The sequence below is a fragment of the Chrysemys picta genome, chromosome 3 (genome assembly GCF_011386835.1).
Source record: "Chrysemys picta bellii isolate R12L10 chromosome 3, ASM1138683v2, whole genome shotgun sequence".
NCBI classification, from domain to species: domain Eukaryota; kingdom Metazoa; phylum Chordata; order Testudines; family Emydidae; genus Chrysemys; species Chrysemys picta.
The window spans coordinates 165,524,633-165,551,111 of record NC_088793.1 but is presented as its reverse complement, the minus strand read 5'-3'; the positions used below and the strand labels follow the sequence as shown (position 1 = coordinate 165,551,111).

The following is a 26,479-nucleotide window of genomic DNA, read 5'->3' as shown; positions in this document are numbered from 1 at the left end:
CACTGCGTCCCAGCCCGGGGCCCTAGCAGCGGCAGAAGACTCGCTGCTGTGTCAGTAGGGATCCTGACTGCAACACGCTGACATTGGTTCTGGCAGGGCTGCGACCGGATCAGGGTCGGCTGCCCCCGGGCTACTTCCGGACTCCCCCTCGTATGGTACCTGGATTAGGGCAGTGTCCTCAGAGGTTTCCAGCATCATCGGTTCCTCCGGGTAACTGGCAAGAGGTAGGCTCGGCTGCTCCTCTGGGTAGCTGGCCAGGGGTAGGCTTGCCTAGCCCAGCCAGTCCTCGGGTTGGCCGCAGCCTGACGGCGTTTCCCAACCCGGAGCTAGGCGACAGGAATCTGGCCTCTCCAGCGGCTGGCTTTCAAGTGAGCTCTTTGCAGTTGGGCTTTTCTACTTCCTATCCGGCACCATGACGTCTGGGGTGCGGGTGCAGGATCCACTGGCTCCGTCCACGTTGGTGCTAGGGGAGGCTCACCCCTCAGCGGGGCTGTGGGGTATCCCACTGCTTCGCTACAAGCTAACACGCCTATTTAAATTAGAAGCAATGGTTAATATTTTACATAAACGAAAGCACGGCTGCACATCATATGATTTGTAAGACATCAAACTCGGAGAATGAAATATGAGCACTTTAGAATAAGAGGCTTAAATATGAACCTAGGTTTTATCTACCCTAGAGAGAGCTGTGAAAATGTTTATTTTTTAAAAATAAATACTTGAGGAACATTATACTTGTTATCTAATTGATCTCAGATACTCCACTGATGGAAAACATATAAATGTCCGAAATAGAGAAGAGCCCTTTGTCATAGCAGCCTTTCCAGGTTGAAATCCTGAGGCCCCCTATCCCCAGTGAAACAGTTTTCAAATACAAAGTATGAAGGAAAGGGAAAGAGCAGTGAGCTCATCTTCATTCTGTATTAGAGGAGAATATTAACAGAGTATTAAAATTCCTAAAACGTTGCAGCCAGAACCTCAGTTGCTTTAAACTGGCAGAGATCCACAGACTTCAATGAAGATACACAGATTTACACCAGCTGAGGATCTGGCCCTCAAACCTGGAAAAGTCAGTTCCTCATTCAGTAACTAACTTGGCTGTTTTCTCTGTTCCTGAAGATTATCCATCTTTCTGACTGCTTTTTCCCCAAACTACCTTTATTTTCCCCCATGTTAATTTCATTGTCCTTTCTCCTCTTCCCTCCTCAGGGAAGAGAAAGATTCTGGCATTACACTTACTCTTACTCGCGTGATCTCTCCACGCCCTAGTGGCCGTCTCCAGCTCTATAACCATCACACACCCTCCTGAAATACCTTGATCGAGGATACATTTTAAAGGGCCATGTTAAATAGGCAATAAGAATCTGATTCAAAACCCAATGAAGTCAATGGGAGTCTTCCCAGAGACTTCCATGGACTCTGACTTGGGCCCTAAACCTGCCAACAGTACCACAGATACAAAAATTGAAAATACAGAAAATACACAGAGCTTTCAGTAGGCCTGTGGGTATGGGCAAACAAACAGCTACATTGCGTACACATTACCAGGTGAATGAATGCATATCTGTTAGTGCATACACCAAAATCTTTGTAGACTTGCAAGTGCACACATACAATCTTATGGCTTTTCTACATTGAGAAGTTAATTCGGATTAAAGTAGGGTATGATTTTAAAGTGGCATAGTTATTCCTGATTAACTCCCTGCATGGATGATCTTATTCCAGAGTAAGAGTATCCACACAGGGAGTTAATCACGAATAGCTATTATAGAAGTCCATGTGACAAACGTTCGCTGAAAATCAGACCTATTCCTTCCACAGCACCACAAATTTTTGTCAGTGATTACTGTACAACCCTCAGTTTAAACTCTTTTGGACTTTAATTTGGCAAGGAAGTGGTCAGCCCAGAGGACATTCTATCCCTATTTTTACAAAGAGGACTGTACAATAGCTTAAACTGAATTATCTTTTCAACAAGAGCAGATTTTTCAGACCGTGTGGACTCCAGCTCCTTTTCAAGATCTTTGGGGGATGCTTTTCGATTTTCTAGGTTAGTGTTCAAAATTTCATTATTAGATAGATGTTGAACCTTCTGCTTCAATTCAGCTATCAAATTCTGCAGCCCTTCTTTTTCCTGCATCCAGCATTCACGTTCACTTTCCGCATGTGACAGCTGTACAGAGAGCTGCTCTGCATCTTTAATATTCTTTTGTAGTGCACCATTTTCTTTGATCTTCTCGTCTCAGGTTTGTTTACAGTCTGCAAGTTCCTGTACAAGTGCGCCTAGTGATTGTTCTAGTTTGGTACTGATGTTTCTTGCTTCCTGAAGATCCAGTAATAGTTGTGTTTTATCATGTTCAGGACAACCCACTTGATGAATTAAGTCTTGTTCTTTTGCCTTACAAATTTCTAGCTTATTGAAAGAAAGCTTTATTTCCTCACTTGCATTTTTCAGCTGAGATTTTATCAATACCATGACATTTTCAGACTCTTCTTTAATTTGCATATTTTCTCTCTCCTTTTCTTCCAGCAGTCTTACAGAGTTAGAGTTAGAAGATTCTAATTCAGATATCTTTTCTTGCTTTTCCTGTAGTTCTTTATTCAAACCTTCTTTTTCTGACCTGAAGGCATTAACTGTTAATTCTAAACTTTTCAACCTTTCAGCCATCTCTTCCATCTCAGTTTTTAATGTTTCTGTCTCTGTGTTAGCAGTCTCTGCCTGAAGAATTGCATCTTCTAGATTTTCTTCTGACATCTGCAATTATCTTTCAAGCTTCTCAATTTTGTCCAGAAGAAAGTCTGCTTTCCGTTCACTCTCTTTCAGTTTTTCAACTGTGTGGCGCTTTTTCTTCTCATCCGATTCTATTTTTATTTTCAACTTCTCAATTCCATATGGCAGTTGATCCACCTCTTCTTGTGTTGAGTTCAGTCTAGCAGCAAGTTCGCCTTTTTCAATTCATGAGCCTTCCAAAGTTTTGGAAAGCTTAGTTTTCCATTTCTGATTCACTTAACTTAGTCTGCAACATTTCAGAATCCCTTAGAATCAAATTTTTTTCCTCCTCCAGATCCTGCATTTGGTTTTGAAACTTTTCTTTTTCTAATGTCAGAATCTCTGCATCCTTCTCCACATTCTGCAAGTGCTGAACAAGATAGTCTTTTCCGCTTGATAACTGATCTACATCAGATTTTGTGGTCTGAAGCAGTTTGGTTTGTATCTTAGCTTCAGCCTCTAATATCCCGATAAATTCAGTAGCATCCACTTTGTTTGATTCTAGCTCTTTTATTTTCTCCTGCAGTTTTTGATACAGTTGATCCAACTCCTCTTTGTTCTCTGACAAAATGCTCAGTTCTTGACTGAGTTGGTTTCTCTCCGTTGTGATTACAGCAAGTTGCTCTTGAGGAGTTGAAATAGTTTTCAGTTTATTTTCACTCCCTTTTTCTAACTGTTAATTTTTTCTCTGAAGTTCCTCTGTGTCACCTTCTATGGACAGGGCATGGTTCTCAGTGTTCTCTTTCTCAGATTTTGTCCTCCTCAATTCGTTTTCAGTTTCAAGGAACTTCTCATGCCAGTCTCCTTTGGTCACTTCTAAGTCCTCCAGCATGTCTGTTACATCAGATAATCTAACTTTGTACACATCCAGGTCAGACATTGCCTTGTCAAGTTCTTTTTCTAGAATCATAACTTTATAAGATATCTGCTGCTTATCAAAAGAAACAGATTCAAGTTTCTCATTTAAGTCCGAGTTTTCTTTTTTAAGTAGTAGAACTGTTTTTTCTAGTTCTGCATAAGCAGTTATCTTTGCAGTTAGTTCTGTATGCTACAAATCCAAACTTGAGTTTAATTCTTTGATTTCTATGAGCAGAGCATCAACTTTTGTATTGTTTTCTTCGGCCAGGTCTACACTAACCCCCTAATTCGAACTAAGGTACGGAACTTCAGCTACGTGAATAACGTAGCTGAAGTTCGAAGTACCTTAGTTCAAACTTACCTTGGTCCACACTCGGCAGGCAGGCTCCCACGTCGACTCCGCGGTACTCCTCTCGCCGAGCTGGAGTACCGCAGTCGACGGCGAGCACTTCCGGGTTCGACTTATCGCGTCCAGACTAGACGCGATAAGTCGAACCCAGAAGTTCGATCGCTTGCCGCCGAACTACCGGGTAAGTGTAGCCAAGGCCTTCTATGCCATGGAGCAGCTTCAGGTTTTCTCTAGATGTCTGCTTTATCTGTAGCTGAAGAGTTTCAATTGTTACTTGATTTTCCAAGAAATCCAGAGGCGTTATAGAGATGTTGTGATTGGAAAATGACAATTCACTGTGGCAGTCTATCTTTTTCTCCAATATATTTGTATATTCAGTCTCTGAGATCAGTTTTGCTAGACATTCTTCTGCAGATCTTGCTTCCGTGACCTCAGCTACATTTTCACATTCAGAGTTTTCTTCTATAGTAATTTGTTCACATAGTTTTATCTCAGGTTTCTCTCGCTTGGGTGCCAAGTTTTCATTAGGCAAACTATGCACTTGCAACTGATGCATGCCATTATTTTCTTGTTCAGTAGGAGAAGTCTGCAATTGGTAGAAGTCAGTGAAAGACAAGAGTGAGTCTACAAAGAAGACTGAGAAATTTCTTACCTGGTAATTTTCCACTAGCAGCTTCTCTCATTCATAACAAATGGGTAATGTCACTCACCTGTGCAATTTGATCCAGTGTTGTTGCTGGAGGCTACAGGACTAAGCCTTGCCCTTCAACTCAGACCATTAGAAGAGTGATTCCAAAGCTATAGGAACACTAGCAAACTATTACTAACCTTAAGAAAACATTAGTTATTATAATTTCAGGTTAAGACAATTATATATTTAAATCTCCCTTTAGAAAAAAAATATTCTATGGTAATTTATCAGATAAGGACAGTGGGCTGAATTAAGAGATACTAGTAGTAGAAAGAAAATTATCAGATAAGACATTTTTGTTGTTGTGGATTAATTGCAGTTAACTCACGCGATGACCTCAAAAAAATTAATCGGTTTTAATTGCACTGTTAAATTTCAATTGCTATTCTATTGTTTATTAAATATTTTTGGATGTTTTTCGACATTTTCAAATATATTGATTTCAGTTACAACACAGAATACAAAGTATACCATGCTCACCTTACATTATTTTTATTACAGGTATTTGCACTGCATAAATAATAAACAAAAGAAACAGTATTTTTCAATTCACCTCATACAAGTACCATAATGCAATCTCTTTATCGTGAAAGTGCAACTTACAAATGTAGATTTTTTTTTGTTACATAACTGCACTCAAAAACAAAACAATGTAAAACTTTAGAGCCTGCAAGTCCACTCAGTCCTATTTCTTGTTCAGCCAATCGCTAAGACAAACAAGTTTGTTTATATTTACGGGAGATACTGCTGCCTGCTTCTTATTTACAACGTCACCTGAAAGTGAGAACAGGCTTTCGCATGGCACTTTTGTAGCTGACCTTGCAAGGTATTTACGTGCCAGATATCCTAAATATTCATGTGCCCCTTCATGCTTCCGCCACCATTCCAGAGGACATGCTTCCATGCTGATGATGTTCGTTAAAAATATAGTGAGTTAATTTAATTTGTGACTGAACTCCTTGGGGGAGAATTGTATGTCCCCTGCTCTGTTTTACCTGCATTCTGCCATATATTTCATGTTATAGCAGTCTCGGATAATGACCCAGCACATGTTGTTTGATTTACGAACAGTCACTGCAGATTTGACAACATGCAAAGAAGGTACCAATGTGAGATTTCTAAAAATAGCTACAGCACTTGACCGAAGGTTTAAGAATCTGAAGTGCTGTCCAAAATCTGAGAGGATCAAGGTGTGGCGCATGCTTTCAGAAGTCTTAAAAGAGCAACTCACTGATGTGGAAACTATAGAACCTGAACCACCAAAAAAGAAAATCAGCCTTCTGCTGGTGGCATCTGACTCAGATGATGAAAATGAACATGCGTCGGATCATTATTGAGCAGAACCTATCATCAGCATAGACAGATGTCCTCTGGAATGGTGGTTGAAGCATAAAGGGACATATGAATCTTTAGCATATCAGGTACAAAAATACTTTGCAATGCTGGCTACTACAGTGCCATGCGAATGCCTGTTCTCACTCTCATTGTAAACAAGAAGCGGGCATTATCTCCTCCAAATGTAAACAACTTGTCTGAGTGACTGGCTGAAGAAGTAGGACTGAGTGGACTTGTAGGCGCTAAAGTTTGACATTGTTTTGTTTTTGAATGCAGGTTTCTTTGTACATAATTCTACATTTTTTATTTCAAGTTTCATGATAAAGAGATTGTATTCTAGTACTTGTATGAGGTGAATTGAAAAATACTATTTCTTTTGTTTTTTACAGCACAGATATTTGTAATAAAAAAATATAAAGTGAGCACTGTACACTGTGTTCTGTGTTGTAATCGAAATCAATATAGTTGAAAATATAGAAAACATCCAAAAATATTTAAATAAACGGTATTCTATTAACAGTGAGAATAATCACGATTAATTTTTTTAATTGCTTGACAGTCCTAGAAATTTCTCATTATGATGAAGAGCTTCTCTTCATTCATCACAAATGGGAAATAGAAAGCAGTGATTCACAGAAGTGTATGTGGGAGGGAAAAAGGATAAATCAGAATTTTAGCTTTTGATAGAATAGGACAGAATTAGGAGTTCCCCCCCATATAGAGCACAAGCCAACCTCTTGGCTTGTGGAGATAGGAAGAAATTTCCCTTGTGGGTCAGTTATTCCATAACTGCCCCCAACAGGGTTTCTTGAACCGTCCTCTGAAGCAACTGCTACTGGCCACTGTCAGATGACACAATGGACTCAATGGACCACTGGTTTGATCCCATCTGTCCATTCCTATGTTTTTGTTCTAACACTACTTAATTCTGTAAAAATAAACTAAAAGGATGTGTACCCTGACATACTGAAAAACTGTACAGCACAATGTGTGAGGTTGAGAAAGCTGGATGCTCTTTTTTCTGAGTGAGGGACCATAACCCTGGGGTCATCTTGTATTCCAGGTATGCGCTTCACCAAGTGAGGTTTGTTCCTGTAGCAATCATACAAAGTGAAAACTGGGTTCTTTTAAAATATGTTGCTTGTACTTACCTGCCCAAAAAGAGACATTTGGACAGGATCTGAGAATGACGTGTCCATAAAAGGAATTTCTAGAGGCACATTGTGAAATCCCACTCAGTGGACAGTACCAATGCATGGCATCAGCAAATCCAGTCACTGGAGAAGACTGGCTACAGGGTGATTGCTGCCAGGATACAACTGATGAGATGAAATTTTGGGTCTTTGTAAATCTTTTCCACAGTGGTAAATTTATAGTCAAAGCCATGCCTATTTTTAACCTAGTTGAACAATTTCCTGCACTGGATTCAGAATATTCTTGATTTTGAACTCCAGGTGGGTTGGAATCCTTTCTAGCAGCTAGCAAGTTATAAATGGATCTGTTTCTCTGGACAGGGCACAAACAGTGATGTTGTTTATAAATGGACAGGATTGTGTAACTTGAGACCTCAGCCTTGCTGTGATACTACCAGCCATTTAAACCTCTGGACACAGAGGGTAGGCCAAAACGAAGAGTCTTGTATAGGAATTGTAAACTCTTCGCACACAAATGGTCATTTTGTCTTTGTGATGCTGAAGATTTAATTGTTTGGGAAGAAAAATATTTAGGTCTTCCATGTGAGCTTCTCCTTCATACTTTCCCCTCTGCTAGGCAAACACTCCCTTCATGAATACCTTTGGTGTTGGCAGTGACCAACAGATTACTATGCCAGTTTTGACAAAGAGGGTTCAGGCTTCTGTTGTCTCAGCTACTAATTTCACTGGTTTGCCAAATAGCCTTGCACTTGTGAAACTGGAATCACAGGGTATGGATGATTTTTTTCACATTCATGAGTGTAAACAGTTTATAGCCAGAGAGTAAGAATGGTTTGTCACAAATCACATCAAGATAGAGGAAAAATTGCCATGAAAGAGTATCTTGCACACCACTTCAAGGATTTGACAAGAATATAACCCAGAGACCTCTCACACTCAAATCATACCCTAGAGACTATGACCCACTTGCTTGCACCAAGTTGATTTATAAGTTGAGTATAAGAAATGGCCACAATTGAGGTTTTGAAATTTTGATGCAGCATGCTCAACCTTTTGGTCAATGGAATCTTTTGAAAGGAACCCCCTTCTGAAGGCATGGCCATCTCTCTCTGGTAGGACTACTGCTACACTTAGGTTCCCCAAACTAATACATTTTCCTTATATTTTTATATAACGTTTTAGTTTAACATCTAGTTTTAACCGGAAATGATGATCTCAAAGGAGGAAAGTATGAGAAAGTATTTAATTTTGCATGAAGGGGTAGATAGTTTATTATTATTGAGGGTTTTTTTTTTTTTTCAAGACACTGGCTTCTAGTGCTGAGAGAGTTATATGGGCTTGGGTTTTTTGTGTGTGTGGTGGTGGTGTACATGGGGTACTTCTCCCGATTGTTTACAGAAGTGAGGTAGCACACTAATCATCCTGCTCTGGGAATCTCTCAACTAAGGAGGGGTACCAAATGCTGATTGTTGGAATAGCCTACTAGATGGCCCCAGGTGCCTGAAAAGGTGTCTGTCTACACCCTCAGGCTGGCTTGGCTAGAACCCAGTAAGTACTTTGAAGAGAATTAGTACTACTTAGGACTTTTTACTCAGTAAAGCAGGAGCTATTTTGAACATGGGAAGGGATTTCTCCTTGACACCTCTGTAATCCCCTGATGGTGCAGCTACATAAGGAATGGAATTCTTATGTGCCTCTGTTCTGGGCACACACTGTCTAAAGTGCTCTTTAATCGTTCAACACTGAGCAAGCCTATGGAGAGGGGGCGGAGACTCCAAACTCCTTTCCCTGGTAAAGCCTGGGTCCTTGACCTGATAAACAGACAGGGACAATTCCCACTCCATTGTGGCCTCAAATTTGGGCCCCCTTCCCTGGTTGAAAGAGGGTCCCAGGTTAAAAAGCAGAGATGAACAATTTACATTACCCTGCCACCTGAGATAGGGCATCACAGAAGTAACGTGTCTCTGCACACCCAGATATACTCCAGGGTGGGAGGGGGCAGGGAGCCTGATACAGAATACTCCTGGAGTTCCGTATATAGGAGAAAACTCCAGCAAACACATCCTAAGAGTGGGGAGGCAAGAGAAAAGGTTTAAAGCCTGATGTTTATACAATCTGCTCATTAATTATACATATTACTTCCTTACAAAGGGGACAATTCCTTTTGTCTTTTTGGGACCTAGAGCATATGGCATTTCCAAGTGTTATTCCTTAGCAGACTATGTGGGGTTCTCATCTCCTTGAGAATCCTCATGCTCCTGATGAAGCCATCTCACAATGGAGTCAGGGCTTCAAATGGGTGTGTTTATGTGCGCATGCATGGCACTAGTATGCTGGTTCAACAAAGCCCCATCCCCTCACAGAGCAAGGATTGGTGGCTTGTAGCAGCAGGACATAGATCGCCTTCTAAGACTCCTAAAAAGTTGCCCACTGCATTACTTGGACTTAGCTTGATCTTGCAGGGCTTGCAATAGCAGTCAAAGGGAGTTACTGAGAAGTGCTGTGTTTGCGGATCCAGAGAACTTACTGAGGAGAGGGAGAGAGGAGCAAGAAGTTGAAATGAAATCCGCATTGCAGAAAAATGAATAAAAATTAATTATAAAACAAAATTGTTGGAGAAACTGAACCGCCAACTTGTTCTGCTAATGGACACAATTTCTGGTGGCCTAAGTTGAAGGGTGGAGCTTAGTCCTGGAGCCTCCAGCAATAATACTGGTCCACCTCCCAGTTCTACAGGTGAGAGGAATCACCGCTTTGTTACGAATGAGGAGAAAAGCTGGGACGCAGAACAAACAAAACGTGCACAGTTTAGCATGTTTTCAGGTGTCCCGCTAAAGACCTCCTGTATCTTTGATAGCCAGAAGTTTGTAAGATAACATATTTAATCAGATTTCCATGCTACTATTAGAATAGAGAATAGTTATTAAAAAGGACACAATTTAATATTTTTGCTGTTTATAATACTCTTAAAAGCTTAAGTATAAAATGCCTTATTAATTGTCAGCAAAGGATATTGATTTTGCTCTTATCCAGCTATTGATAACAGAGACTGAAAATAACATGGCTTTGCTAGTTTCTGTACTGTACCATTTCAACTAAGATATAGGACAAATCATTTTAAATAGTTTCCGTTTTACCTAAGTGAACTGGTTTTGGTTTTACTAAAAATCAAATGAAAACAATGATGTACACAAAATTCATTACTTACATCTTCAACATCTGTGCATAATAGGGAATGCAAACTTAAATCAAGATCTTGTAGCTGGAGTCTTGCTACTTTTAGCTCCAGAGACAAGTGCTCAATCTGTTTCTACTCTGCCGCCAGCTTATATTCCATCTCCATGGTCACATTACTCAGTTTTTGTTGCCACTGTTCATAGTCAGATACATTTTGCTTTCTGAGGTCATCCGATTCTTTCCTTTCAGAAATAATTTGTTTTAGCTCTTGTATCTCATTTTTCATATTTTCATGAGACTGAAATTGCTCTTCAAACCTCTTGATGGACTTTTCATATGTCTGACATAATATCTTAAGTTCTTTCATTTTACTCTCCAGACTAGATTTTCTGTGTATAACGCTCTCTCTTCGCAATGAAGTCCAATGCCTGATCATTATGGGGCTCTTCTACTACACTAATTTCTGTTGTATCTCTTCGAACAGATTCTTGAGAAATATTCAGCTGAATACTTTCTTCTCTCCGTTTCCACAGATCACTCTCAAAGGACAATTCCAAAAGATTTGCTTCTGCAAAATATGGCATCTCATTAAGACATGATGGAGAAAATGTGGACTTGGTTTCCTCTAATTTAAATTCTCCATCTTTTTGGCAAGAAGTCACCTGCACTTCCACTGAATCAGTGTTAATTTTATTCAGACTTGTTGACAATGCAGAATTTTCTGCCTTAAGAGTTGCATTACAGGACTGTAGCTCAGACACTTTGAAGATCATACTACAGTGTTGCTCATGTAAGATTTTATGCTCTCTTTGTAAAGAGAAAATTTTCTCTCTTACCTCAAAGTGTATTTTAACTGCTTTGTTGGACAGTTTTAAATCTTCATAGTTATAGTTAGGTTCAGCACTACATTCCAGAGATTTGAAAGACATTTGCTCATTATCAAAGTGTATTCCCACTTCATTTTCAACACTTTGATCCATTAATACATCAGGAAAAATAGCTTTTTCATCTTTTAATATTTTAACTTCACTCACTACTTTTTCTACCTCTTCTGCCATTTTATCAGTAGTGGTGCATTCAGTTTTTGAGTCATTAAGTTCAGATGTTAACGCTAACTTTTCAATCCGCAAAATTTCACACATTTTCTCCAATTCATTTAGTCTGGAGACTTGGACATCATCATTTTGGCTTGGTGTCAGCTCATGAAGAACCAAAGAATACTGCTCATCTATTGCTCTTTTAGAGTTGACCTGGGAAACAGCATCAACAACAGACTCCATTGTTTGGTCATTCTCATCCACCACTATAAGCTTAGGATCTGGAGTTTCCAGTTCCTCTTTAATAGTTTGTAATTCTTGCTGCATCCTCTTTTTCCTTTTCACTTTCCTCAAGTTTTCTTTCCACACTTTTTAAAGCAGCCTCCAACTGTATTACCTGTGTGCTGTAGTTTTCTACAGACACTTCTCTGTCCTCAAGATCCATCTGAAGTAGCTCAAGTTTAACCTGATATTTATTCAGCTCATTCTCCTTTTCTTCCATGGACACACTCAACTGTTCTGATGTAGGCCCTCTGTCATGAACTAAGTCACGTGTTAGAGATTCACTCTTTGTTTTTAATACCTTGCTTAATTGCTCATTCTCTTGAAGCAAGATGTTATGTTGTTCTTGCATTATGTTTTGTTCTGCCCTGACATTTAACATTTCCTGTCTTAAACAATCCAACTCAGCTGAAGATACATTTTGGATATGAGCAATCTCAGCTTGTTTAAATTGCAACTCTGACTGCACTTTCTCAAGTTCCTGAATCAAATCTTTATTTTTTCCCTCTAAAGACACTAGTTTAGAGAATTCATTACGCTCATCCCTATGCTGTTTCTCTTGTCGTTCTGATTCTGCTTTACTCTCCTGAAAGTGACTTTTTTGCTGTCTTAAAATGCCTTCTATGATGGCACTTTTTTCTTCCATTGATTTGTATTTTCCTTGTAGATCTACAAGTTCTTTTTCAATTTCTTCATATCTTTCAATGAGTGACAGTCTTTCCTCCTTATGTCTTCTGGACAACTCAGAAATGCTTTTTTCTCTTTCGTTTAAACTATTAGAAAAAATTATGTTTGTTTCTAGTAAGTCTATTTTTCTGTCTTCAAGATCCAGAATATATAAAAATGATCAAGGTGTTTGATGGACTGATTTATGAAGTAAAATTAAGAGACACAGAGAATACAAGAGATTTCCTGAATTACAAATAGAATTCTATTGAATGACACCAACTTACCATAAGAAACAAGACTAAGCATTCCCTCTACAGGACAAGTAAAATTCAGTGTCTCCAAGACCCCAGAACTTGGCGAGAAACAGTGACAGAGGGAGGGGAAGGGAAATAATAGCAATCTACAGTTATTTGAAATATGTCAACACAAAGGATGGAGAAGGACTATTTAGAGTGGTGATTCAAAGGGTGGAAATGGTATAACTAGACAGGATAATCGGAGACTAATTAGAGAGGAAGAACTGTCCGGGGTTTAAGGGTGACAGCTTAGGACTCTGGGCACCCACATTCAGTTATGTTTCAATTAGGAAAAGTTATTGTTGGTTGCAGTGAAGAGCTAGACAAATGTAGGGAAAAGTCAAATTAGGGCTCCGCAGGTAACATTTCATCATGTTTTAGCTCGATGGAGTCCATATACAAGTTAAAGTACAAATAGTTTGAGGTATATTTATTTGCCTGGGATTTTAAAACACAGGAGCACATTGTAGTATTTAATTTGCCGACCATATAGTTTTGTTTGGGACATATTTATTCCTCATTTTAAATCGCTTCAAAAACATATAATTTTATGAGTTAGTATATTTGTATAAAATAGTTCCATCTCAGTTTGGAAAGAGAATTGCGTGTATTAGCTAAAAGTTAATTTAACTATATCACACAATGGGATTTTTTTTTTTCTTGGGCATGCTTCAAATCACCATTTATAATGAGGTTTACAGATCCTCCACACTGAAGTAATAGTTTGTAACAGGATTTAAATAGGTAGAAATGTGTATCTCACTTTTCATCTCTTCAGCATAATTCTGGGTCTCCTTTAGAAAGTGTTTGGCTGTTTTTAGCTCTTCTTCCAGCTGATGGATTTTTCGCAATTTTTTATCAGACTGGCAGCAAAGAAGGCTTTTTTCCTTCTTCATTTCCTACAACAAAACATTAGTTACAAAACAGTCGATTAAGTCAATCTTAGAGTAGTGTGATGTGGCATACTAACCATCTGAGTCCCATGAAGACTCTGGAAAGTTGGGCCTTGGTTTGTAAGCAGTTACATGGGTTAGGAACACAAACTGCACTCTTGGCAATCCTCAAAGGGCAGACAATCCTTTTGGGACATCTCCGAGCTGGCACAGATCACAGCAGTACTTAGGAGGCTCAAGATATGGAACCAGGGAGCCGCAACCAGGTCTCTGTTGCTTGCCCATAGCAGATCTTGACACAGGATATAATCCAGTCCACAAAAATGGAGTCAGTGAAGTTAAGTGACTTGCCCAAAGCCACAGAGAGGAGTCAATTTCACTGCCAGTATCAGAACTCAGGAGAAGTTTCCAGTTCCTGTTCTCAGACCACCCATCTCTCAGGGCTGGTCCACACTAATCCCCCAGTTCGAACTAAGATCCGCAACTTCAGCTACGTGAATAACGTAGCTGAAGTCGAAGTACCTTAGTTCGAACTTAAAGGTACTTACCAAAGGTCCACACGCGGCAGGCAGGCTCCCCCGTCGACTCCACCTACTCCTCTCGCGGAGCAGGAGTACCGGCGTCGACGGCGAGCACTTCCGGAATCGATTTATCGCGTCTAGACAAGACGCGATAAATCGATCCCAGAAGATCGATTGCTTACCGCCAAACCTGGAGGTAAGTATAGACGTACCCTCAGTGTGGATGATTCAAATATATGAAGTTGCTCTTGTTAGCAAGATAGCATTAGATGTAAAGTATTATTAGTCAGTAATACCTGGGGGTTCAGGATAGTATGTTTTCTAAGCCTCTTTTTTCCAAATAAGTTAAGAAAAGTTAAAATACCCCATACAACTATGTCCTACCTGGGAACTTAAATAAAATTATTTCTAAAAAACTAACTCCTTCTACCCAAACTCCTGCATTGCTGGATAACAGATGGCATGGCACTGGTGGGACTCTACTGGAAGCAAGCCATCACTTATTCATCTACTTACTACGAGCAGATGGGCACCAGTGCACAGAAGCCAAATTCAAGAAAAGGGAGGGTCTGGATGGAAAACAAATTAAAACCTTGCTGGCACAGCAGGTCTGTATTTTCAGCTATTTAAACAAGTCACCCAAAGAACATAAATAAAACCGTTGCTGCCTCTAGTTATTTTCCTTTTGTCTCACAACCTTCTAGTCCAAAATATCCAACTGTTATATCGAAACACAAACACACACACACACACACACACACACAGCTATCAATCATTCTAAAACACACAGGTGTCAAGAGACAAAATTTTCAGACAATGCTGATGTCTGACAAATGTCTCAAAGCTGTATAAATTGTCAGCTTCCTGTGTTTAAAATACCAATGAAATTCAAGGGGTTTAAATGGCTGAAAAGCCCTTCCCTCTTGCTGTGACTCAGCACAAGTGGCTCTGATTAAGAAGCATTCAACAAAAACCTGGAACCAACAACCTAACATAGCTGCAAAAAAATCCCATGCTCTGATTCTGGACTTTCACAAAACTATTTGCAAGAAAGGCATTCTCCCACCTTAATCTGGTAAGGCTACATCCCATCATTTGCAATTACAATTTGGCCTCAATCACACAGGCCATCATTAACTCCTGATTGAATAAATAAAATCCAATGTATTTGGAATTGAATGCATCAGCCCTGAAAATTCTGCAACAGTTACAGAACACAGCAGTACACCTCCTTAGTAATACAGGTTCACCTGAGTACATCAGTCCTATGTTTCACTCACAACAGAACACTGAATCAAATCTCACTCTTTATTTTCAAAGCTATAAAGAACATGGACCCAAAATACCATCTTACTTGCTTAGACTTCAGTGGCTGTGTTCCTCAGGAACAACTGTCTACAATCAGAAGTAAAACTAGCAGATGCAGAAGACAGGGCCTTTTCAGGAGCTGGCCCAATACTATGAAATTCACTCCTGCAAAATGATAACTAACATCACCATTTTTCATATTTACACCTCCCCAGACACACACACCCTTTACCCTCTAGGACAGTGGTTTTCAACCTCTTTTCCATTTGCAGACCATAGAAAATTTCAAATGGAGGTGCAGCCCCTTTGGAAATCTTAGACATAGTCTGTGGACCCCCAGTGGTCCACGGACCACAGGTTGAAAGCCACTGTTCCATTGTAACGACAACCTTTTGAGGACCCCTTAGACAGTCTGCGAACTCTCAGGGGTCTGTGGACAACAGGTTGAAAACCACTGTTGTGCGGATATGGGAGAAATAGAAACCTCAAATGACAGATGCTAGTCACCTTAATTATTCTTAACTCTGGAAAGCATTCAGATACAACAACAATTGGCACAATATAGGAACTTAAAAAAAAATCTCCGATGTTGCTTCTATGACTATTCTGAGCTCTCATTTTCCTTCTACCGACAAATTAAAGGAAAAATCTTGTAATGAACAATCAAGGTTTTTTAAAATCAAAACTTACAGCCATATCCTTCTAGTGTAAATCGGAATAACTTTATTGATTTCAATGGAGCTATGCTGATATATGCCAAGTCAGGATCTGGCTTCATAGCTAGAATGTTGTTGATAATGCTGATCTATAGTGCTTGCAAAAGTAAAAATGTACTTGTTTTGGTTGTTAACAAAGCAAATATAACTAAAAAGACAGGTAATGGAACATTATACTGGAGGAGGAGACTTACCCATGTGAATACTAAGAGGCACAGTTTGCCAGTACTTCCCAGTGATTCTTTATTTATACAAATCATTTTGGGGATTTTCTCTTGCGTGTGACCAAAAAAGTACTCATTCCACCATGAAATCTTGGAATTAGGCAAGACACACTTATACTTAAGAAGCAGCTAATGATTCTAGAATTTCCAAATGAACTCAAACAGATATTTAATATATTTTATTTTTAGGACTAAACAAAGAGTCTCTTGAACCATATGACATAATTAGATTAGACAAATAATTCCATGTGAACTGTAACCCTATCTGTAGTATGCTGGTGCAAAACAATTTTTTTAAACCCTCACCGTACAAGCAATTTTGCGCATGGGGTCAGTCCACATGGAATCAAATGCAAAAACTGCAAGATCAGGGCCTTATTTTGTATTACAGCTATAGGTCTTTTAAGATGGTCCAAAAAAGTACAGCCAGAATAAGACAGTATCAAAACAACTTCTGGTGGAAAAACATTATTCTCCAACATACAGCTTGCAGAGTTCCAATTGCCCCTCTGATTTTTTTACCTCAAGTTTCTCCTCAACTCATTTTCCTTTGACTGGTTTCCTAGTAAAGCCTGTTCTGCTCTGCACAGCTTCTCTTTAAGCTCACTGGAGTCATTTTCCAAATGGTGTTTCACTGCTATTGCCTATGAGGAAAACACATCACATTTTATTTATAGTCATATTTAATCTATTTTAAAAAAATAAAAATTCCTGATGTCCCTTTAAATGATGAGCTCCGAAGATACGTTATAAAACAAAGCAAAAAGAATAAGCTATCTTCTGCTTCCTCTTACAGAAAGAAAAGTCTGGAGTAACTGTTGACTTCTGTGTTGTATAACTAAGAGCAGAATTTGACCCTAAACCTTGAAACTCAGCATGATGGCTTTAAAAAAGTGCAATTAAAAATAGTCCAGATATCTGACAAATCCATCCTCCTTTCACTGTCCAGTCCTGGGTTCTAGATTCTGTATCATACCAAAAACTTTACAGGTTAAGGTAACACAAATCTTTAACTCAAGACTGGGCAAGGATATGAAAAATATTTTCAGGCACATTTTCAAGTATATATATATATATATAATGTATAAATATATTCATAATTTAAGCAATATTTATAGTACAGTCTTAATCATTGGGAATCCTAACCAGTGCTTTCTTTTAAGTTCAATCATAAGGGCAGCAGATTTAACACTTGCTCTCAATTTTTTTAAAGTAACATACTTTGTCAAAGCAAGCACCTATTAGGTTTAGAACAGTGTTTCCCAAACTTGGGACGCTGCTTGTGTAGGGAAAGTTCCTGGCGGGCCGGGCCGGTTTGTTTACCTGCCAGATCCGCAGGTCCAGCCGATCGCGGCTCCCATTGGCCGCGGTTTGCTGCTCCAGGCCAATGGGAGCTGCTGTCCTCCAGTCCTCAACTGCTCATTTGAGAGGTAACATTTAGGTGTTGGACTGATGATCAGCTATCACCAAATATGCCATTGAACAGCCAACAAACAGAAAGGATCAATACCAAACAAGACTCAATTCTGTACAATCCAAATACCAAGAGATTGACAAGTTACTCTATCTTTTCCACTTACTGTATATCCAAGGAATAGGCTACATGTTCTTAAAAGCCAATATTTGTACACCTTAGTTCCCCGTATTTATGGACCAACAAAGACATTCAGCTTGCACCTCTGTCTCCATAACTACAGTCTTCAGGGGGAAGGGAAATTAGTGTAGTGCTATCCTCAATCTTAAATTTATCACCTGACTTTATACTGCTATCTAAACCAGGAAGTTAACAAGATCGTATCTGTAACACCACCAAATTCTAACTGGTTTTCAACCTTTGTAATCTGTTTTATATCTGTCATAATAGCTCTATAGTACTCCAAATTAAAGAGGAAGTAAATGTATTACCAACATCAAGAGAGAAAAAAATGAGAATGAAATAATCTAGTTCCATTCTAGAAAGGAGTATGCTTTTCTGGATAAAAACCTATAGACATCCAAGTTTCAGTACGAATCGAGTGTTTCGAGAGTAAACATGGAAAGAAGAGTATGTGTAGAGAAAATACTAACCACCTCTGTAGAAAATGTTTGATTAATGTGCTCACACAGCTAGGATGACACATAGCTATGCCGGACAGCTATCGTGGACAAATTTAGAACCTCTGTATTAATTAAGTCAGTATAGACCACGTATATCATAAATAAAAAAGCAGTTTTCTATTAGAGAGTGTGGGTAAAAAAGAAGCAGTGCTCAAATCCGAACAAGTCTAAAGGGAACGGTTCCAGGGCATTACCCCCAGACTGCCTTGGGGCCCATCTGCTATCTAAGTTTACCTTCAATCTTGCATCAAACCAGCTATCACATGTGGAGTTTTACAGTAGTGCTCTCTTCCAGTTTGGTTTATCATCATAACACAACACTCAAACATACCTTTACCAGCCTCAATTATTCCTTTCACTTTATAATACCTCATAAGTTTTCCCAGGTCTTTATCAGAGCATGCCCATCCTTGTAGTCCAACCCCTCTCCTAGCTGGGATTTCTGCATCCTGCAGGTCCATCAATGGAGGTTTATCACTGCACAGTTTCCAGTTCCTTGTAAATCTCTTCCCCCAAGGTCTTCTGCCTTGGAGTTCTGGAAAATTGTCACCGGTCCTCTTCACAGGCTCTCTGCCTGGGAACTAAGGAGAGAGAGTTGAGCGTTCCAACAACTGTCTCTGGTGGAAAGAAGAACCTGAGAGGGCGTGGGGCCAGAAGGGCCCAATATACCGGCGCATAAGCACAGGGCTCCAGAGATTGCCAGAGCCAACCCTAGGGATACCACTAGGGGGAAAATTTCTGACAGCCGTGCATGTGGGCATGCACACAAACATGGAATCAACATGAGCAAGCACTCAAAGAAGAATCCAGTCTTGCGTGCCTGAGGTACATATGCACCTAGAGTGGGATCTACACGGACAAATACTCAATGAACAACTTGTTCACTCTGTTAATAGCAGTCTGGAGGCAACTTTAAACTTGTGAAAAAAATGGGTCTTGCCTTACCTTTTGGTATTCCTTTTCCTTTTTTTTAACTTTCTATTCTAATGAGCGACGAGCACTTTCAGCATTTGGTCTTCGACAATTTAGTTCTTCTGACAGTTCTTTCATCTTTTGCTCCGCCATTTCATACTACAAAAAGTTTAATCATAAATCACAGTGATGTAAGGGGAATATTTATTATTTGTACTACAATAGCAATCCCGCCCCCGCAATCAGGATTGAAACCCCACTTTAGGAGGCACTGTAAAAAAACAAAAACAAAAACCACATACATACGAGGAAATCATGGTGTCTGCCCCAAAACTGCTTACAGTCTTCCATGACGCAGTGGTATCCCCGCACAGGTATCCCATACCAAACTGATAACAGATTACACTTGGCCATAGTACAAGTGTGTGCTAAGTTTCAATAAGTGAGCAGCAAAAACTAAAACACTAGAAGTGTTTAGGCACAGGAGATAAATTCAATGCAACTTTCAATTTACAGTCAATCAGCACATTGATTCAACAGAAAAAAAATTGAACTATTTTAGTCAAGCAACTATTTTGAACAGAACAATGTTCATTGTTTAAAGTAGGTTAGACTGAAATTTTAACCTGAACATCAATATGCTAAGAATTTCCTTTCTAGAGGAAATTCTCCTATTAGAAGTGTTTGTTTTTTATCTGTCATTTTATTAAAATAATATATTGCTTGTAATTTTGGTGGTTTATAAAGAACCAGAGTACACTGAAACCCCATTTAATAAATTCCCAGTGTAATTTCTATTGTGAAAACAATCTGCAGATATAAGTCTGAAAGTTCCCAAAGCACATTTTCTCAGTACACAATGCTACATTTGTAATGCTACTGCTCCTTTGCCTCTTACAGTTTTGTTATGTTCACAGAACTTTAGGGAGACTTACAACCAATTTAACAGAAAGCTGCCATAGCAGAATAACTGTTTTTCTCTCTACAGGACACATTTTATTTTCTGAAATCTTTTCTTTAAGGCAAGTAACTATTCTTAAAGGTAACAAAAAAAGTGAACCGCTGATAAGATTTAAATCATCTTCATGGCTGGATGCTTTTAAAGTAGAAAACGAACAACCTATCCAACCCCCCCTGCTTCTCACCCCCTGATGGCCCCCCCGGGACTCCTATCCCATCCAACCCCCTCTGTTCCCTGTCGGCCCCCCAGGGACCCCTGCCCCATCCACCCCTCCCTGTCCCCCTCCCGCCCCCAGACCGCTGACCGACCCCTCCCGCCCCATTCCTGACTGCCCCCCCGGGACTCCTGCCCCATCCAACCACCCCTTCTCCCTAACCGCCCCTGGAACCCCTGCCCCGACTGTCCCCCGGCTTCCATATCCAACCCCCTCTCTCCTTCCTGACTGCCTCCCCCGGGACCCCTGCCCCCATTCAATCCCCCGTTCCCTTCCCTCTGACCATCCCGACCCCTATCCACATACCTGACCACCGTGAACTCCCCTGCCCTCTATCCAACCCCCCCCCCCGCTCCCTGCCCCCTTACCGCGCTGCCTGGAGCACGGGTGGCTGGCAGCGCTACAAGCCATGCTGCCTAGAGCACCGGGTCAGGCTGGGCTCTGCAGCTGTGCTGCCAGGCAAGAGCTCGGAGCCCCACCGCCCAGAGCATTGCGCCGGTGGCACAGTGAGCTGAGGCTGCGGGGGAAGGAAACAACAGGGAAGGGGCTGAGGGCAAGCCTCTCAGACCAGGAGCTCAGGGGCCGGGCAGGAGGGTCCCGCGGGCCGGATGTGGCCCGCGGACAGTAGTTTACCCACCTCTGCCTAAAGAGAACAGCGATTATTACACACCTTTTCGAATCATAGAATCTTATCTGAAGGGGTCAGTGATAGTAGGGTTACCATATTTCAACAATCAAAAAAGAGACATGGGGTGCCTCCCTAGCCCTCCCACTTCCCGTCCCCCTCAGAATACCCTTACCTGTCCCCCCCGACCCTAACTGCCCCCAGGACTCCACCCCCTATTTAAGTCTCCCTGCTCCCTGTCCCCTGACTGCCCCAACTGCTCTCTACACCCCCTTCTCCTGACAGCCCCCCCGAACCCCTGACCAATTTAACCCCCCCGTTCCCTTACCTGCCCCAACCGCTCTCTACACCCCCTTCTCCTGACAGCCCCCCCCCAGAATCCCCGACCAATCTAACCCCCCGTTCCGTCCCTTGCCTGCCCCAACCGCTCTCTACTCCCTCTTCTCCTGACAGCCCCCCCCAGAACCCCCGACCAATCTAACCCCTCCGTTCCCTGTCCCCTGCTTGCCCCAACCGCTCTCTACACCCCCTTCTCCTGACAGCTCCCCCCAGAACCCCCGACCAATCTAACCCTTGCCTGCCCCAACTGCTCTCTACACCCCCTTCTCCTGACAGCCCCCCCCAGAACCCCCGACCAATCTAACCCCCCGTTCCGTCCCTTGCCTGCCCCCCCCACAGGCCGAGGGAGAACTGAGGGCTCTACGTGCAGCCAAACAAATAAGGCGCTGCTCTGCGGGGGAGGAGGGAGTGACTCTGGCTGCTAGAGGCCCCAGTGGCTGCGAGCGGCTTTCAATCAGGCACAGCCGTCCAATCAGCCACACCGCACTCTGCATGCGGGGAAGGGGGAAATCCCGGACATTTCTACCTTATTAGAAATCCCCCCTGGACGGCCATTTAAAGCTAAAAAAGCCGGACATGTCCGGGGAAACCCGGACGGATGGTAACCCTAGTGATAGTGTAATCTGTCATAAGCAGGTGACTAGATCCCCAGGTAGCTGCTTTACATATTTCCACATAGAAATATATCAGCGATTATGCCTGAGCTCTGGTAGAATAAATGCTCAATGAAGCAGGAGAATTCATATTAACAACTTATTAAACAGGCCCTCACACAGTCATATATGCACCTAACTAGACAAAAATCTAAAAGGTTTCATCCTTTGCAAATTAACATGCCAAAGTGCATCTGATATTCGACATATGGAGTATAGAATCAGTGTTAGAAGCGGGTGGTTCAAAGAAAAATATAGGCAGATGAATCCTGGTTTAGATTTAAGTCTGTGACAATTGTCAGTAGGAACACAGAATATGTCCTAAAGACACTTTGTCTGGACATAAGATAGCATAACTTGGGTCTGCATAAAAGCTTGGATTTCTCCACACTTCTCTTCGAGGAGATCTTAGTCTGGGATCATCTCTGGACTACTCCATACCCTGTACATTTTTCACAGAAAGCTTCTTGTCCAACATGCCAGATTTTGAAACAGGATGTTGCTGATGAGGCCCAGGAAGTTAGGGACCCAGTACTAGCACTCTAAGGAGCAGAGAAGACATTTACAGGATGGTTATATGACACAGGGCCTGAAGCTAGTCTCATTGCTTTACCCATTAAGTGCATCTGGAGCAGGGCTTCTCTAGATTTGCAGGTCCTACAAGTGAAGGACTTGCAAACAGTACATTTTCCAGGGATATGTGATTCCCCCAAACAAAATAAATATTTGAAATGCTAAACATTAAACGGTATAGTGCCCTTGTTTGATGGACAGTATGTAAATCCAGGGATCTTAGAAGAAGCCATTCTGGTACCAGAAAGAAATAGCTATTCTGGTTAAAAAATGAAACCTATTCCTAAGAAAAACCAAAATGCCAATGGGCAACAACTATCCCTATCTATGCTATGCACAAATTTGAAAAGAGCCAGCTATTTTGTTAACACTGCTTACTGCCCATGTTCATCTCGAAGCCAGGAGGCATGAGAGGAAAGGACAATTACCTGTTCCGTAAGTGGCATTCTTCGAGATGTGTTGCTCAGGTGTATTCCACAGTAGGTGTGCGTGCTCGCCACCTGGTGCTGGAAGTTTTTCCCTTAGCAATACCCGTACGGGGGAAGGGCCACTGCGACCCCTGGAGTGGCATCTCTATATCGCGCTATAAGGGGAGCTGCGCACTCCCCCCACCCTCAGTTCCTTCTTGCCGGACAACTCCGACAGAGGGGAAGGAGGGCAGGATGTGGAATACACCTGAGCAACACATCTCGAAGAACGCCAGTTACGGAACAGATAACTGTCCTTTCTTCTTTGAGTGATTGCTCATGTGTATTCCACAGTAGGTGACTCCAAGCTATATCTGATGGAGGTGGATAGGAGTTTAAGGGTTTCCGGGACGGAGTACTGCCCTACCAAACCCGACGTTATCTCATGTTTGGGAGACGATTGCATAATGTGAAGAAAAGGTGTGGACAGAGGACCACGTGGCAGCTCTACATATGTCCTGGATAGGGACGTGAGTTACATAGGTGGCCGACGAGGCCTGAGCTCTCGTAGAATGCACCTTAACGATAGGGGGCGGGGGAACCCCTGCCAGATCATAACACGTGCGTATGCATGAAGTGATCCAGCGGGAAAGGCGCTGAGTGGAAATTGGTTGTCCCCTCATACATTCGGCCGACGCAACGAACAGCTGCGAGGATTTCCTGAACGGCCTGGTTCGGTCCAGGTAAAAGGCCAGCGCCCTACGCACATCTAGAGTGTGTAGGCAGCGTTCCTCATTGGAGGAATGGGGTTTAGGACAGAGTACCGGTAGGAAAATGTCCTGATCCATATGGAAGGCGGAGACCACCTTCAGGAGAAAAGCAGGGTGTGGGCGAAGCTGGACCTTATCCTTGTGGAAGACCATATACGGGGGTTCTGAGATCAAGGCCCTAAGCTCGAAGATACGACAGGCTGATATGATAGCAACCAGGAATGCTACCTTCCATGACAGGTGGGACCAGGAACACGTGGCCAAGGCTTCAAAGCGAGGACCCGTGAGGCAGGATAACACTAGGTTTAGATCCCATTGCAGGACAGGGGGCCTGGCATACGGGAATGAACGATCCAGGTCCTTTAAAAAGCGGGAGGTCATATGGTGGGAAAAGACTGAGTGGCCCTGTACCGGGTGGAGGGAAGGCCGATATTGCCGCCAAATGCACCCTGACAGAGGTGGGAGCTAGCCCTTGGGTCCCAAGGGACAGGAGGTAATCGAGAATGAGTTGGAGCAATGCAGACGATGGGGAGGTTCCCCACTCTCCCCCCCGCACCTAGAGAATCTGGACCATTTAGCTAGGTACGTCCGTAGTGTGGACGGCTTTCTACTTTCCAACAGAACTTGTTTGATGTTCTCCGAACACCTCCCCTCCTTGGCATCTAACCATGGAGCAACCACGCTGTCAGGGCACAGTCCCCGCTCCGAGGACCGCTTGACCTCTCGCTTGACGGCTGGCTGCCGATGCTGAGGTCACCATCGACTGCACAGTACCATAGGAGCGGTGAGAGCGACAGTGTCTGTGACGGTGCCGTCCACGTGACTGGGACCTCAACAACGAGGATCGGGACCCGTTCGAGTAGCTGCTCCTGTACTCGCCCCAGCGGCTGGAGCTATGATGCTTCGGTGCAGGTGAATCTCAAGAGGAGTTCCGAGTGCGATATCTTGTGGAGTGGGAACTCGAATCAGAGTGTCGACGACGGTGGCGTCTAGATCGGCTCCGGTAGCTGCGACGCAAAGAAGAGCGTCGGCACCGCTTATCCCGGTGCTTCTGTCTCTGATCGCGGGGTGTGGAGGAGGCCCGAGGCTCCCTCGCGAGCAGCGAGCTGGTCAGCCTGAGTGGAGTAGGGGGCTGGCGTGAGCTGTGGGAAGACTGCGTTGAGCGAGGGGTCGAGCGAGGGGTCGAGCGGTCCTCAGAGCGGGGACTGTGCCACGTCAGGGAGGGCTGTTGTGCTCCCTGTGGCGGCTTCCCTCAAGACTGGGGGCCCGTCTCAGGCGGCGCCCCAGGTACCGGGAGGGCTAAGATGTCACACGTGGCCTGTGCAGCCGCCGGTGTCGACGGCATTCTCACCACAGGGGAGGCATGCGCGGACGGGACTGGGCTGCTCCGCTCAATGCGAGCCGGAGGCCTGGGTCCCCAGGGGAATCGCGAGCTGCCCAGCTCGGGTCTGGCCTCATCCTTATCCTTCTCTCGGCGTCGCTGAGTCTTCCCCTGCTTCTTGGAGGGGGAGTGGTGCCGGGGACTTCACTCTGTACCGAAGACGCGGTGCCAGGCGCCGAGTCTGTTCGGCGTGCCAGTGCCAGGTCCAGCGCCGATTCCATTAGGAGAGCGCGAAGCCTAATGTCCCTCTCCTTCTTAATCCATGGCTTGAATGATCTACAGATCCTACAGCGTTCACTTACATGGGTCTCGCCCAAGCAGTGGTGACACTGAGTGTGCAGGTCACTTCTTGGCATAGAACTGCGACAGGAGTCACACGACTTGCAATCTGGGGCATGGGGCATGCTCCGAGCCCAGACGACTAACTGGAGAAACTATTCAGCTATTAGAAGAACTGTACTACTAAGGCTAACTAGAGACAGTGTCCCTTTAAGGTCATAATTGGCCACCAGGTGTCATTCTTGCTCTATGCAACCTTATTGGTAGGGCCCCACAGTCCATTTTGTTCAATTTCATGGTCATAGGATTTTAAAAATCATACATTACATGATTTCAGCTATTTCAATCTGAAATTTCACAGTGTTGTAATTGTAGGGGTCCTGATCCAAAAAGGAGTTTGGGGGGGAGAGTAAGGGGTGTTGCAAGGTTATTGTGGGGCGGGTTGCAGTGCTGCTACCCTTTCCACTGTGCTGCTGCTGGTGGCGGCACTGCCATCAGAGATGGGTGGCCGGGAGCCCAGCTCTGAAGGCAGAGCTACCATCAGCAGCAGCACAGAAGTAAGGATGCCATGGTATGGTACTGCCACCCTTACTTTTGCGCTGCTGCCGGCGGGGCGCTGCCTTCAGAACTGGGTGCCTGACCAACAGGCACTTCTCTCCGGCCGGCCAGCTCTGAAGGCAGCGCAGAATTAAGGACCCCCAATTTGAGAAACACTGGTCTCCCCAGTGAAATCTGTATCGAATAGGGTAAAAGTACAAATAAGACCAGATTTCACAGTCCGTGATGCATTTTTCACGCCTGTGAATTTGGTAGGGCCCTACTTACTGGAGAAGATGTTCCAGATCTACAGTGAATAATGCCCAAAGACATGAGGCTGCAAGATGCTAAGTACCTGCTAAGAAGTGCTTGGAACCTTGCAGAAAATGATAAGCTAATTAAGAACTTTAGGCTGTCAAACATAATACATACTTTCAATTTATTATACTCA

At 42.8% G+C, this 26,479-nt stretch overlaps 3 protein-coding genes and 1 pseudogene across 10 annotated transcripts in view; 1 reads left to right on the top strand and 3 right to left on the bottom strand.

Annotated features, from left to right (window-relative positions):
- The window catches only part of LOC135982602 (centromere protein F-like), a 402,988-nt gene that overhangs the window by 87,125 nt on the left and 289,384 nt on the right, over window positions 1-26,479 (top strand). The gene's annotated exons all lie outside the window — the stretch shown is intronic.
- Window positions 1-26,479, bottom strand: part of LOC101930896 (centromere protein F) — a 63,672-nt gene that overhangs the window by 18,038 nt on the left and 19,155 nt on the right. For 7 of the 8 annotated variants that reach the window (XM_065589475.1, XM_065589477.1, XM_065589469.1 and 4 more), the window contains 5 exons: window positions 19,323-19,448; window positions 18,747-18,958; window positions 16,803-16,924; window positions 13,382-13,517; window positions 160-529 (listed from right to left, as the gene is read on the bottom strand). The gene's annotated coding sequence lies outside the window, so the exon portion shown is untranslated. The remainder of the gene's footprint in view (window positions 1-159; window positions 530-13,381; window positions 13,518-16,802; window positions 16,925-18,746; window positions 18,959-19,322; window positions 19,449-26,479) is intronic. The other variant, XM_065589474.1, reaches the window with a different exon arrangement.
- LOC135982085 (centromere protein F-like) lies at window positions 538-10,701 on the bottom strand (annotated as a pseudogene).
- LOC135982491 (centromere protein F-like) lies at window positions 6,458-13,367 on the bottom strand. The gene has a single exon (XM_065589468.1). The coding sequence runs from the start codon at window positions 11,696-11,698 to the stop codon at window positions 10,715-10,717; it is 984 nt and encodes a 327-aa protein (XP_065445540.1). The 5' UTR covers window positions 11,699-13,367; the 3' UTR covers window positions 6,458-10,714.